The 15,456-nt window shown below is 33.6% G+C and overlaps 1 protein-coding gene across 1 annotated transcript; it reads left to right on the forward strand.

Annotated features, from left to right (window-relative positions):
• The first annotated feature begins 12,305 nt into the window (after positions 1-12,305).
• On the forward strand, positions 12,306-15,029 carry LOC120083821 (putative transcription factor bHLH107). Its single transcript, XM_039039706.1, has 2 exons — positions 12,306-13,129; positions 14,174-15,029. Exons 1-2 carry the CDS (start codon positions 12,842-12,844, stop codon positions 14,651-14,653), a joined length of 768 nt encoding a protein of 255 aa, XP_038895634.1. The 5' UTR covers positions 12,306-12,841; the 3' UTR covers positions 14,654-15,029.
• Positions 15,030-15,456: the final 427 nt, after the last annotated feature.

A 15,456-nucleotide genomic window follows, 5' to 3' on the forward strand; every position in this document is an offset into this window, starting at 1 on the left:
ATATATGTTAATATTAATTTATTGTTAATTTTAACTTCCCTCCCCTAATCTTTCTCTCGATTGACTATGTAGTGTGTGAGTGGTTATTGGGGGTGTTCTTCTTCTTCACGGAAGAGTTTTTTACAGGAGATTCAATTTGTCTAATCTCTCTGTGAATTCCCAAGAAAACCTCTCACTACTCCTCTCAATTCTCTATTCCCTTCTTCCAAAAATCAGAGAAGCCCACAACTCTCTCTATGATTCTCATCCCAATAGAGAATACAGGAGGTTCTAATTGGTGGTGCCTAATTTGGTTCATTTGTGTTTTAATCGTGTGCACCCTTAGAGAGGAGGATTACGTGAAGAAAAGTTCTTCAAAGGTAAGAGTTTCTAAACCCTTAGTTTTCCTTTTCTTTAACTTTATTAGCATGTTGTAAATTTAGTTTAATGCATAAATTTGTATTTGGTAAAATTCGATTCTGTGAAAACCAAAATTGGGATGATCCACGTTCCTGTTCAAGGCCTTCACAGGTTCTTTCAATTGGTATCAGATCTTGGTTTTAGTCCCTCTTTTTTTTTGTTTTTCCGGAATTGATTTACAGATTAATGGTAGGTTTACATTCTGTAAAATTATTTCATGTGATGAATTTTTTTCTGAATGGTTTATAATTATTGGATGTTTTCGGGATTGGCCATTTAGATTTATTGCTTTCAATTTACAAATTGGTTTGTAAGGGCCCGTGTTTTGAGCATAACTTTTGCAATCAAGTTTGTTATTTACTATTTTTGAGTCGTTTTCCTTGTTTCCGATGAGTTTCTGGAGAAAACAAGGCCCAAATCGGAGGAAAAATGAAGGAGACCACAGTTATACAGTGTTGACAGAGACCATAGGACGTGTTGACACACACCCTTCACTCACTTACTATAAACACTCTCTCCGTCCACCTTGATATTGACTCATGAAAACACCATTCGAAGAGGGATGCTCCCAGGGCACCACGAGACTAAACATGAATCTCACGGTATGAACATACAGGAAGAAACGTGAGTGGAATCATAGACATATCAAATACATCTTTTCCTCCCACTCAGTATTTTATAACCTAGGGTTTAGTTTACTTAGAAACAACACGGCTAAGGTTTTTAACTAAGTGACTTTTAGGTTTGCCCAAGAGTAACTTTTACCTTAGATAGTTAAACAACTTTTGATCATCATCCATTAAACTCTTTAACAGAGTCTTTGATCAATTGTCGCATACTTGTAGAAAATCTATCTAATTCACCTTTCCAGGTAGGTTTCCAAGTAGGGACATTCCATTTCCGTCAGCTTAAGAACCCCAGCGTAGACAGAACCCGCCTTAGACAAAAGGTCCCTTATAGATAGATTTAAAACAAATTTAATCTTTTATGCCAATCAATTTAATCCTATTAAACTATTTTTAAAAGATTAATCTAGGTTACTAAACTCTTTAGAACCATTTAAACTTAGGTCTATCTCAATCCAATTTTAAAACCCTTTTAAAAAACTTAAATTCACCCTAAGTCCGCATGCAACTCTTTCTTATCGATTTTAGTTCTAATTTCCTTTATAACACTTATAAACAGAAACAACCAAAACCACAATGCAAAGTTAGGACATGCAAGGCATTCATAACGGTTATAAACAGACTAAATGTCATGCTCAATGCATTGTTCATTCATTGTTACTTCTTTTATATAACACTTGTACAAAAACAACAACGAAGCAAGCACAACATGCTTCCATTCACCCTTGGACTATAACACTTATAATAAAAAGACGATGCATGATAATGCTCACTGCATGCAAAATATAAATTTAATCTTATATTTCATGATGCATGCGCATGCTTTCATATAATTTTTTCATTCTAGATTATAACATTTATAATACATGATGCATGAATAATTGCACAACCTAAGGTGGGTTTTAAAACTATATGTCAAACACTTTGCCATATAAACACCATACATCACATGTATAATCAATAAATGTTGATGAACCGGATAAAATTGCCTCAAAACAACAAAATTAAAGCTAACTATTACAAAACCAAGAAGTCTTCAGTTCAAACAGGCGAACCGGGTCTTGAACCGTCTGGGCGAAGAAACTCGTCTCCAACCATCATGCACCAAACTCCCCACGATCATCTACACGAAATAACAAACGATTTGCTCTATCGTTTACCAATGCTCAAAGAGTTAAACGATCGTTTAGCAATGATCGTGTACCTTTTACTAAGCGATGAAGTCTGAGGTACGCGATCGCCTAGTGCACTCTGCACAACACAAGCCTTACACAATCATTTAAACGACTACGATACGACAAAGCAACATCACCTAAACAATCGCTTAGCGAGCAACTTCGTATCGTATACCGCGCGATTGTGTAGGTAGTAACTAAGCGATGAAGCAAGCTAACTACACGATCGTCTAGCATGCGCCTTTTACTAAATGATGAGCATCAAATGCTCCCACTATGATCGTCTATCTTCAACTTCTACGCGATCGGGTAACCAACACTACACGATAGAGTAAACGATTTACCCCATCGTTTAGCATTAGCTAAACGATCGTTTAGTAAATACTATATGATCGTATAGAAAAATCTACATGATCGTTTAGATAAATCCCAACGATCGTTTATCTTAGGCTACACGGTACGACCAACTCTTAGTCTTCTTCCTCATTGAGAACCACATCACCATGCTTCGAAACTTCATCACGAACGATTCGACTAACTCAAACTTTTTTAATTAAAGACTTGATAGCATATTAATTATGCCTAAAAACACAAGGGCCCTATCAATTAACACTTTGTAATTGAAGAAAGCTTTAATAGAAAGGCAATTAAACCCGTAAACATCTATCAACACCAACCACAAAAGCATTTAACAATTAAACACAAGTGCAGAAAATCTACCAAGACTGTAAAAGAAGTTCAAAACATAATTGAAATTTGGAATATCAGAACAACTTAGCTCTGATACCAATTGAAGGAAATCGAACACGAGGATTTTCATGAGCAACGGAAGGATCTTTCCAAATTATAATCTTATATGAACTTTACAATTACAATCACAAACAAAAATATACGGTTATGCGAAATACAGAAATTACAGCATGCTATACAAAAGATCAAGGACAAGAATCAACACACTTTTATAGACTTATCTTCAAGTTCCTTGATCACGAATGCTTGATCACAGCTACACAACAACACACGAACGTCCAACACGATTGTTACACTGCACAAACACCATGCACTCGAACTAAGCGATCGTCAAGGTTACAAACACCCCGAACATTGCGAACGGCCTCCATAGAACCTCGACAATGTCGAGTTGAGTATGACACCACCAAGAAGGTTACCTCGGTATTCTCGGTCTGAGAACCCAGAGGGTGGGCTCTGTGTAGACTTGGTTTGAGGTAGAAAACTGGATGAACCACAATTGTGTAAACGATTAAGCAAGTGAGAGATGGAATAATCTATCGTATAGGTCGATGCCCAATCGTTTAGGAAAAGTTATGCGATCGTTTAGCTCATCGCTTAGCTGAGTGTCTATCGTGTAAGAACACTCCACGATCGTTTAGCTAACTCCAAGCTGTCACTTAGTAAATCTTATTTACTTGACAATTTTTCCGTGAGTAATTTTCGAGATTGGAAATCTCAATTCAACATTTTTGCAAATCTACTAAAATTAGGAAAACATATTTCCTTTTATCTCACGGTTACCATGAAACCATCAATAACCTCCCACTCAAATGGTTATTAGAGAAAAAGAGATAATCATCCAATAATTAATATTATTATAAATATAAATGATAACTAACTTACCATAATATATTTATAACCTATAGTTTATTATTTCATCTCATGAAACATACAAATCATAGCTCTTTTTCTATTCCATTACACTTAATGTAAATCTCATTTACATTAATCTTCCACTTGATATATCTCATACACCATACCGATCATATCATATATAATCGAATTACCTCTTTTCAATTTGAACATTTCAAATCAACACCAAGAACTGATCCTCAACTTGAATCCATTGAGCTACCAAGGGGACCTTATGGACCTATAGCTCGAAGCTCCAACGGTACATGAATAACTGACTAAACTCTTTAGTCATGGGATCCACCATCCGTTAACTACTAAGCACTCCACTAAAGACTGGCAGCTGAACTCTCCTTACCACAGATATATTATGTGTCCATCTTAACCAATCAGCAGTGCGACAACTCTTCACAAATGCTCGTAAGTACAGCTCGGCCAATAATCGTCATGCCCCTATAGTTACATCTAACTCCTTAAGTACCACTGATCTCTCTAATGAACATAAGTCATAGTCCTACTATGACTAAGTCTTCTCTTTCAAAGAGAAGTTGTGGCCACTATGTTTAAACCCCGGAATCAGCCCTTGAGAGAGTTATCTATCTATTTACCCCTGCTTCGAGGAATAAGTGAATTCCATCTTGTGTGACTGAGTTCCCAACTCCCAAATCAGATAAGTCCCCAAAAAGGTAGGCATGTTGAGTTGGCAATCTAGCCACTCTTACCCATACCAATCAAAGGACCACCCTCAAAGGCAGGAGTTCCCAAAACATTCAAGATTGAGGTCGTGTCACCTATGGTTGTTTAGGTGAGATATAAGTCTCCAGTATCAACGGTGTTATATACAGAGTCTAGTCATCTCGTGGTCTGGTCTTATACAAACTCTTTGTATAGGACACCCCCCCTCGAATGTCTCTACATGAATGGTCAGGATCTACCATCTGTAGTAGTTTACAACACTTGCAAACCTCTACAAAGCGGGCCATATTCGTAGTGTCACCAAGATCAGGTATCCCACTTTAATCCTTATACTACAGATCTATTTAGGTTATCACTTAAGGCATGATCCACTTGTATATCATATATACATGCTTAAGTTTACATAAGATAATCATGGAGCTTTGTATAAGTCAATATCAAGGTGAATGGAGAGAGTGTTTATAGTAAGTGGAAGCGGGACATATGTCAACACATCCCACGATCTCTCTCATTAGTTTATAGTACATTTTCATGCTCGGCCTCGAGGCACCTTTACTTGTGTCCCCTTACGGATGGCATTTGCATGATTGTTACAAACTCCAGAAATGGATAGAGTTACTTTAGTTTTTACCTCAATCAGTTTTTCCTTACGGTTGGCTCATTAGGGCGAAACTCTAGAATCTAAAATGAGAGGAACACTTACAAGAAAATGTTAAGCAAGTTTAACAATTTCTGGACTGAACAATGGTGATTGATAGCTACAGTAACAAGGAGTTATTCTGTTTATTGGTTATAGTCTCATTTCAATGAAGGGACAACTGATCACCCTATGGTGGCTTTTGTCCAATCTCACTGAAACATCATTGCAAAATAGATGTCACTTAGGGTGCATGAGATTATTTTCCTAAATTTGATTTGTTTTTGCAAATGGGTCAATGCATTAAGTATTGAGTTGATGCCCTAAATCTCGTAAAGTCTTATAGTTAGTAATTGTAATGTATAAACATATTATTTATTTAATAAAATATATAATATTTTATTTTAATTTTAGTTGCATTAACCACAAACCAATAAACTAAGATCTAAGTTTATCTTGTAGCTTAAACATGTATATAGAGACATACAAGTCGATCATGTTTAAGTGATAACCTAAATGGTCTGTAGTAGATGGATAAGGCTGGATACCTTGTCCTAGTGACACTACGAGTATAGCTCGCTTTGTAGATGTTATAATTGTTGTAAAGTGCTACAAATGATTTGATCTTGATCATTCATGTGGAGACATATGAGCGGGGATATTCTATACAAAAAGTTTGTATAAGACCGGATCCTGAAATGACTAGTCTCATTATATAACTACATTCATAATAGAGACCTACATTTCACCTGGATGATCATAGGTGACATGGCCTAAATCTTGAGTGGGTTGTGAACTCTTGCCTATGAAGACGGTCTTTTGATTTATATGTGTGAGAGTGGCCAAATCGCCGACTCAACAAGCCTACCATTTTGGGGATTCTTCTGATTGGGGAGTTGGGGAGTTGTAACTCCCTTCCCCTTATTTCTCTTTATTTTAGTGCATGTGTGAAGGTAGTGTTCAATACACTTACAAAATTCTAAAAAGAGATAGAAGTTTTTTTTCTCTGAAAAATTTTTTTCCTCTCAATCACGTCCTCTCTTCCAAAAACCTAAGAGCCCATAACTCTTTAGTGATTCTCATCCCATTAGAGAATACAGGAGGCTCTTTTCATGGTGGTAACCATTTGGATCAAGTTTGTTCTTGACAGATCTAAAGAAAGAAAATATGTGAAGAAAAGTTTTTCAAGAGTAAGTTTTCCTCATCCTAATTCTCTCATTTCCTTTTTTGTTTGCATGCTGTAAATTTATGATTATGCATAACATTTGTACTCTATAATTTTGATTATGTGAAAATAAATTTTGGATCAATCTCCACACTTCCGCTCAAGGACCTTCAAGTTCCTTTATTGAGTACTAACATAAATAAATTGTATGGTTTCAACAAATTTCATTATGACTTCCGCTACATTGAATTTGCTCGCCGCTAATAAACTTACTAGCGAACACTATACAACATGGAAAAACAAAATCAAGATAATACTTATCATTGACGACCTGAGATTTTTCCTAGGATTTTCCTCCTATTCCTGTTCAAAATATCACTTAAAATGTTTGAGAGGCAACGGGCGCTGGATAAGGGAAAATGAAAAGGCCCAAGCATATATCTTGGCAAGCCTTTCTAAAGTCTTGAGCAAGAAGCATGAGCCCATGATCACTGCCTGTGAGATCATGAAGTCCCTGTGGGGGATGTTCGGACAACCGTCCACACAACTCAAGCATGACACTCTAATACACACTTTTAATGTCTGTATGCAAGAGGGACATTTGTTAGAGAATACATTCCTGACATGATGGTCCACTTCAATGTGGCAGAGATAAATGGATATGTTATCGATGAGGCCAGTCAGGTTAGCTTCATCTTGGAATCTTTACCTGAAAGTTTCCTGCAGTTCCATAGCAATGCTATTATGAATAAGATTGACTACAACCTGGCCACTTTGCTCAATGAGCTACAGATATTTCAATCATTGATGAAAAACAAGGAATAAAAGGGAGAGGCAAATGTTGTTTCATCCTCTAAAAAGTTCTACAGAGGTTCGACCTTTGGAACTATTGGAACTAAGTCTATCCCTTCTTCTTCCGGCACTAAAAAGTGGAAGAAGAAGAAAAATGGAAAGGGGAAAACTAACCAACCAACTATTGCCTAGAAGGGCAAGAAAGCCAAGGCTGCAAAGGGAATATGTTTTTATTGCAACCACGAGGGCACTAGAAGAGGAATTATCCCAAGTACTTGGTAGAAAAGAAGAAGGCCAAGCAAGATAAATATGATTTACTTATTGGAGACTTGTTTAGTGGAGAATGATGATTCAATCTGGATAATTGATTCAGGTGCCACTAACCATGTTTGTTCTTCATTTCAGGGAATTAGTTCCTAGCGGCAACTGGAAGCTGGGGAGATGACAATGCGTGTTGGAACTGGGCATATCGTCTCAATTGTGGCAGTGGGAGGACTTTGACTTTGTTTACAAAAATCATATATTATATTAGATAATATATATGTGGCTTCAAACTTAAAAAGGAACCTTATTTTTGTAAAGTGTTTATTCAAACAAAAACTCTATTTCATTTGAAATAAACAAAGTATTTGTTTACAAAAATAGTGTATATATTTGTTCTGCAAATCTTGAACATAATCTTCATGTGCTAAGACCATTAGCAACTATAGCCCTCATGAACATATAAATGTTTACAACTGCAATAACTCAAAATAAAATACTTAAAATTTCTCCTAAAGAAAATGCCCATTTTTGGCATCTAAGGTTAGCACACATCAATCTCAATAGGATTAAGAGATTGGTTAAGAATGGACTTCTAAGCAAGTTAAAAGAAAATTCTTTACCTGTGTGTGCGTCATGCCTCGAAGGCAAAATGACTAAAAGATCCTTTACTAGAAAGGTCATAGGGCCAAATAACCCTTGGAACTTGTACATTAAAACTTTTGTGGTCCGATGAATGTTAAAGCAAGAGAAGGGTTTGAATATTTCATCACTTTTACTGATGATTATTCAAGATTTGAGTATATTTATTTAATGGAACAGAAGTCTGAAGTTTTTGAAAAGTTAAAAAAGTTTAAGGCTAAAGTTGAAAATGCATTAAATAAAACAATTAAAATGTTTCGATCTAATCGAGGTGGAGAGTTTTTAGATCTTACATTCCAGAACTATTTGATAGAACATGGAATCATGTCCCAACTCTCAGCACCTGGTACATCTCAACAGAATGGTGTATCAAAAAGAAAAAATCGAACCTTGTTGGATATGGTTCGGTCTGTTAATTGGTTATATCCAATAGACATAGAAATATATCTGTAGTGTGAAGAGTGCAGCTGTCAGTCTTTTGTGGAGTGCACGACAGTTAATGGATGTTGAATAATTTAATTAAAGAAGTTTAATTAATTATCCAAGTACCACTAGAGCTCCAAGCTACAGGTCCATGAGATCCCCTCTGTAGCTCAACAGGGATTAAATAAAAATTAATTTTGGATTACTTTGAATTGTTCAAATTAATTGAGGGAATTAATTATATGTGATATAACTAATTTAATTTAATAATATATGATATAATTAATATAATGTATTTGATACATTATGACATAAAGTTTATTTGAGATGAAATAAATATTTAAATATAATTCAAATATTAATTATATGAAGTGGATTCACATAATTAATTTAATATAAATGAGATTTATATTAAATATCATGCATTGTTGAGAGAAGTTAAATCTATAGATTATGTATTGTATATGATATAATATTAAACTGTAGGTTATATGTTATATATGATATAACATATAGTTATATATATTAAAATTAATTTATTTTTTAATTTTAATTTTTGAATTTTTAAATTTTTTAAGAGAGGGAAATAACTTTCTTCCCCTACTTTTTCTCTCAACTGACTACATAGTGTGTGGGTGGTTATTGGGGGTGTTCTTCTTCTTAACATAAAAGTTTTTTTGACAAGAGATTCAATCTGTTTGATCTCTCTGTAAAATTTCCAATAAAAACTCTCATTACTCCTCTCAATTCTCTCTTCCCTTCTTTTAAAAATCAGATAAGCCCACAACTTTCTCTGTGATTCTCATCCCAATAGAGAATACAGAAGATTCCAATTGGTGATGTCCAATTTGGTTTGTTTGTGTTTTGATTGTGAGCATTCTTGGAGAAGAGGATTATGTGAAGAAAAGTTCTTCAGAGGTAAGAGTTTCTAAACCCTAATTTTCATTTTCTTTAATTTTATTAGCATGCTGTAAATTTAGTTTAATGCATAAATTTGTATTATGTAAAATTCGATTATGTGAAAACCAAAATTGGGACAATCTACGTTTCCACTCAGGGTCTTCATAGGTTCCTTTAGTTCCCTTTTCATGCTTGAGAATGTGACAAGTGGTTGGAAAGATAACTTCAAGAAAGGAGGGAGTCTCTTATCTACAGGTTGCCAAAGTGCCAACCACTAATATTCTACAACTTAGGAGGAGCGTAAGTTCATTTAGAGAGGGAATCTCGCATCTAGGGGGAGCCTATGTGTTTAAATTAGGCTCTACACGAGTCACTATAAAAGTCGTTACTTTACATATATGTATTATGTTGTAAACACTTGAGTTGTTGATATTATTGGTCTATCTTTCTTAGGCACACTGCTTTCTAGACGTAGGTGGTTTATGTCGAATTGAGCTAACAAACTCCGCGTGCCTTTACTTGTTTTTCTTGCCGTTAGTTTATTGTTATTACAATGCTTGTTAGTGCTTTCCATTTAACATCCATATTTTGAGTGAGGAGTCATCCTATCGGTTTTTTATCATTCATTGTAACAATAGTGGATTTGAGACATTTTTTGTAATTTGGCATATTTAATTAGGTTATTAGTGTAGAAAGCTCTTTTTTTAAAAGAAAAAAAAAATCTAGTGACTATTTTGTTTTAAGTTTTCTATTTTTTAAATTTATGTTTCATTTCTTTCGAAGATACATTTAAATTCTTACTTAATTTTTTTTTTAAAAAAAACAAGTTTTTAAAAATTATTTTTTAATTATCGAACATGGGTTGGTTTTCGAGACAACATAATTATAAATTTAGAGATGCAAGTAGAATCTAGAAACTTAATTTGAAAAAATAGAAACAAAAGGGTTAACCAACAAAATTTTAATGTTTTTTTTAGAGCTCTATTAAGTTTAATTCAACAAGCTCTTCAGAATACTGAAAGAACAAACAAACAAAGTTGCTAATTTTTGAGCGGTTGATTGAACTTTATAAGTCTATATGCTTGAGATATAATTTTAAGTAGCTTAAGTGTTGTGTATATAATTAAATATATTTTCAGAAAACATATAGAGACACAATCAAAACATTGAGACGTTTCTCTTAAAAATATTGGAATAAAATTAATATGAACATTTTATAGATAACTAATCTATTTGAAGACAAATTAAGAGCCAATTTTGCCTAATTTACTTTTTAGAAAAAGAAAATAAAAAGTCAAAAGGGCATCTTATTACTCCAAAAATAACCCCATAAAGAGTCAAGATTGCCCCTTTGGCTACACAGCCACGTGTATACCAACAATATTGAATGGCTTATTCTTACAATAAATAATAAAATTTTGAAAAGGCCTATTTTATTTAATTTATAAATTTTATTATTATTTGACATACACGAGATGTATTTTATTTATTTTCAATGAAGATGCCATATATATTAATTATCATAAGCTTGCTTATGAAACCGTCCAAATATATCATCATTAGGTAAACATACTGTCATAGTATTTAATATTATCTATCGTTTTAGACAACAACCTTTTCTTTGTTGTTATTATTATAAAAATCGCAGTTATCTTTCGTATCCTAATTTAAATCTTTGTTAATTATCAATTTGGTCCTTTTTCAAGGAAAAATAATTATATCAAGTATGATAATGAATTAATTCTAAAAACTAGTATAATTTATGTTACTATTTTGTTGTATCTCACATTTACAATCATAAATTTTTTTTTTTTTTTTTTGGAACCCTCCATTAGGTTGGTTGAGAGTAGATTTATTTTTTTAAATTCAAATAGTTGTGGGTGCATTTTTAATGAATTTAGTTGTATAATCATAAAGTCAACATTTATGTTAAAAAATATATATATAAATCAATGGAGGAAAAATTAAAAAGAAAATTTCAAATGTAATGGATGAACTCAATTTGTATTGAAAGTCTAAAATTTAAATGTGTATATCATTGGAGAACACTTGATTTTATGTTAAATATAACTTTTAGTAAATAAATTTAATGCTCATTGACAATTCAGTAAATTAAGATGTAAAATAATCTAAGAATTTTTTTTAAAAATAACTTTTAGGTGGTTATTAATATAATATACATACACACATTTATGTATGGTGGATAAACGATTAAATTTTATAGAGATTTTCATATACGTGTATATGTATGTAGTATATTGAAATATTTTTCTATATATTTATAATATGTTCTTTTTAAAGAACTATGAAGCTGATTTGAGAATTTGGTAGAATTAGAAAGGAGATAAATTTTTAATTACGACAATTATTTATAGTTAATAGTCATTATTATTGCATTATTTTCAAAAATAAAAAATGGAGTAAAGCAAGAATCAACCAATTAAAGCATAACAAAAACATTTCTAAGCATCATTTCTAATAAAAAAAAAAATGCTTTAACAATCACAGCCTACCACAAAACAACGTCAATAGACAAAAACGAAACAAACCACATGTACATTTGGATGGCAACCTATAAAGTCAAACGAATTTGGAAAGGTGATTTAACGGTGAGAACTCTTTAGTAACTGTCATGTTGACAATGCCATAGATGACACAATTTTAAATTCGTCCAATATGACGAAAATTGTAAACCCTACCTGATTAGCTAAAGCGAAACACCACCTAAATAAAATGAGGATGTATTAGTTGACTAATGAGATGGTTAATTTTAACATTAAAATTTAGGAGATAAAATGAAAGAAACTATCAAACAAAATTTAATATACTTTTAAGAAAAAGTTTTGAATATCAAATTTGAATAAAATAAAGAGAAGCCTAAATTAGTCTTTTCAGTCGTTTGATTATGAGCGCCCCTCACCTTTTATAGTCGACTTCCTTACCACAAACCTCCATCTATTCGAAGGTTCAGTCAACTCAACTGGGTGCCAACTACAATCGCCTCCAAAACTCTGCTTTTCATTCCATATTCCAATTCATCATTTTTCCTTTGTTCAATCTCATCCGTGAATTGATTTGAAAACCCATCTGAATTCTTACATTTTCGAGTTCTTTCCGAATTCCCAGCACTCAATTCCCAGAAAAACAATCTTGATTTCACTTCCGTACTTGGAAATGTTTAAATTCAAGACGATCAAGAAGAAAATGTGGATGTTCTCTCTCTGATTCTTCACGTGTAACTATCTATTTGCATAAATCGTTATGGAAGGTATGAAAAAAACCAAAGTCATCAGTATTGCCACAACAGTTACCAGCAAGATTTTCAGCAACAGAGTCTGTGTACAACGAAGCTTCACTCTCCATAAGCTCTCCTTTTGGTTTGCTCCGACAAATCGGCCTCCGGGATTACTATCTTCAACGTTCGGTTCGTAAATAATTTCCGATTACTAATTCCTTTTTTGGGTTTTTGGGTTTGCAATCTATGGCCTACTCATACGATGTGTCTACTTCAATCGATCCGTTTTTACATAGTTTAGAGAAGTTTAATCGTGGATTTGTGCGTGGTGGGTCAATATTATCTCAGTCTTTAGTGTTGAATGGTGAGAAGGGAGAGCTTGTAAAAGCCCCAATTCAGGCGTCGAAGAAAAGGGTTTCAGAGGAAAAAGCACTTGCGGCGTTGAAGAATCACAGCGAGGCGGAGAGGCGGAGGAGAGAAAGAATCAATTCCCATCTCTCGACTCTGCGTGGCCTTGTTCCTTGCCCCGTTAAGGTTAGTCATATTCAATTACATTTTCGTGTTAATTTGTCTAAATTGATATCAAATTCGATAATTGGTTGACCTAGATTGCTGAAAGACTAGTAAGTATTTGATTGAATGATCACTAATTTTCTGAGTGTTAGGTATATGCTTCGGAGTGATTTTGATGAAGCTAAAATCATATCATGTTTAAAATCACTTTAAAATGTAGATTTATCGTTTAAAATCAATTTAATGTTTGATTTGTACTTCTAAACATGAATTCCGTACAATCTAATTACATGAATTGGTTCTAGTTAATCATTATTTCAGGAGTCTAATTGGATTATCAATCTAATTATATGTGATGGAAACTGAAGCTTTTTAGTGTGGCATTGACCAGTGATGGTGTATCTTTGTTGATGTTTTGAATTATGTTTAAGTCAACTATATTGAGTCATGTCTTCTTTCCTTTTTAAGAGCATTGGAATTTGAAAGAGCTGATGGCTTTCTTCTGTCTTGAGAATCTAGATTTGCCATTCTTCTGACGTTCATCATGTTAGAAACAGAATTAACTATTAAAAGATTCTGAAATCTATAAGCTGTTTGTGAATTCTCACTTTAATGTGGTAATGCATCATAGCATTCCCAAATCCACTGGTTTTCCACATTCATGGGTAGCTTGAGTCTAAGTTGATGATATCATTGACGAATGCATAATTTTTTTTATTTTATTGGACTCATATTTTGAATCGAAAAGGGTCAGTATTCAACATGCATTATTTCGTAGCAATCAAGAAAAGTTTCTGATTTTTAGTAACCAATACATTCGTGCGAATCCAAAAAATTCCACTAAATTCATGCTCATTTTGAACATCACTTTTATTTGATAACGAACAGTGATGTAGTACTCCTAGTTATTGTAGAGTTGTGTTTCTTTGCTACAATTAACAGCTTCCAAATGTGCTACCAGTTGTTCTACTCTTATTTGGCATTCTAGTGGCGATTCTTCACTTTTCTGAAGAACTTTTATTTATTTTTTTCTGTAATGATCTTGTGATGAATTGCTGTAATCAGAGGGACAAAGCAACGCTGCTTGCTGAAGTTGTCAGAAAAGTGAAAGAATTGAAGAAGAAGGCTGCAGAAGCCAGTAATGGCGTTTTCGTTCCAATGGATACCGACGAAGTCAATGTTGAACCTTGTGGAGTGGGAGCAAATGGGGATATGTCCTTCAAGGCAACCCTTTGTTGCGAATATCAACCTGAGCTTCTGTCCCATCTTAAACAAGCCCTTGATTCCCTTCACCTGAAGTTAGTGAAGGCAGAAATATCAACCTTAGGAAACAGGGTGAAGAACATATTCTTTTTCACCAGTGCCATTGCAGAGAATGGTGACCGTTCTGAAGCTTCCCAACATCTCGCATCATCGGTTCGTCAGGCAATAAGTTTTGTCCTTGAGAAAGCTTCATCTCCAGAATACTCGCCCAGAACAACGCTCCAGATGAAAAGGCGACGGCTGTCTAGTTTCGATACGTCAAGCTCTTCCTCAGGATCATAAATTGTGTTTGCGTCGACGGGCGTAACACTGCTCATTCTCATCTCTTTATCATGCATTTGCGGACATGTTTGAAATAAGCAGTTGCACAAAAGGCTTGTTGTGATTATCATTTCTACTTTTGTATGTTTGGTTCAATTAACTTGGGAAGTTGAAATAGTTTTGGACTACGATTGGGCATACTTTACGTTTCTTTTAATCTATGAGCCGTTTCCTTTGGCAGTCACAGAGTCAGAGAGGACATGGTAATCAATTGTGGGTTAAATTACCAGTTATAGTCCATAAATTTTAAATTATTATGCTTGTTAAGTTTTTGAATTTTTTTAAAGGTGTCTTGTGTACTTCTAATTTGGTACCTAATAAACTTTTAAATTTTTTATTTTGTGTCAACAAGTCTTTATGTTATTTTATATTACTTAAAAATATTTTATTACGTACACATTTAAAAATTTATGGAATGTTAAACACGAAATTCAATTTACCTAGTACATCTATTCATTAGAAAAAATATCAAATAGGATAGAGATTTATTAAACACAAGATTTAAAATTTAAATTACCTGTTTGACCATTATAAAGTTTAAAGACTTATTTTTAGAGAAAAAAAATTATAGTACTATGATAATATTTACTCATCTCATCAAGCATTTTGACATGTCATTAGGAATTTAGGATGATAGATTATATTGTGATATTGTCAAAGTGAGCATACATTAGTAGTAGTCGGCATGTACTATTTACCTTAAGGTTGGTATGGTTCAAATCTCTCTTACCTAATACTTTAAGAGTGTGTTGGAATGCATTTTC

This window comes from Benincasa hispida, chromosome 8 (assembly GCF_009727055.1).
Source record: "Benincasa hispida cultivar B227 chromosome 8, ASM972705v1, whole genome shotgun sequence".
In the NCBI taxonomy this organism is placed as follows: Eukaryota; Viridiplantae; Streptophyta; class Magnoliopsida; order Cucurbitales; family Cucurbitaceae; genus Benincasa; species Benincasa hispida.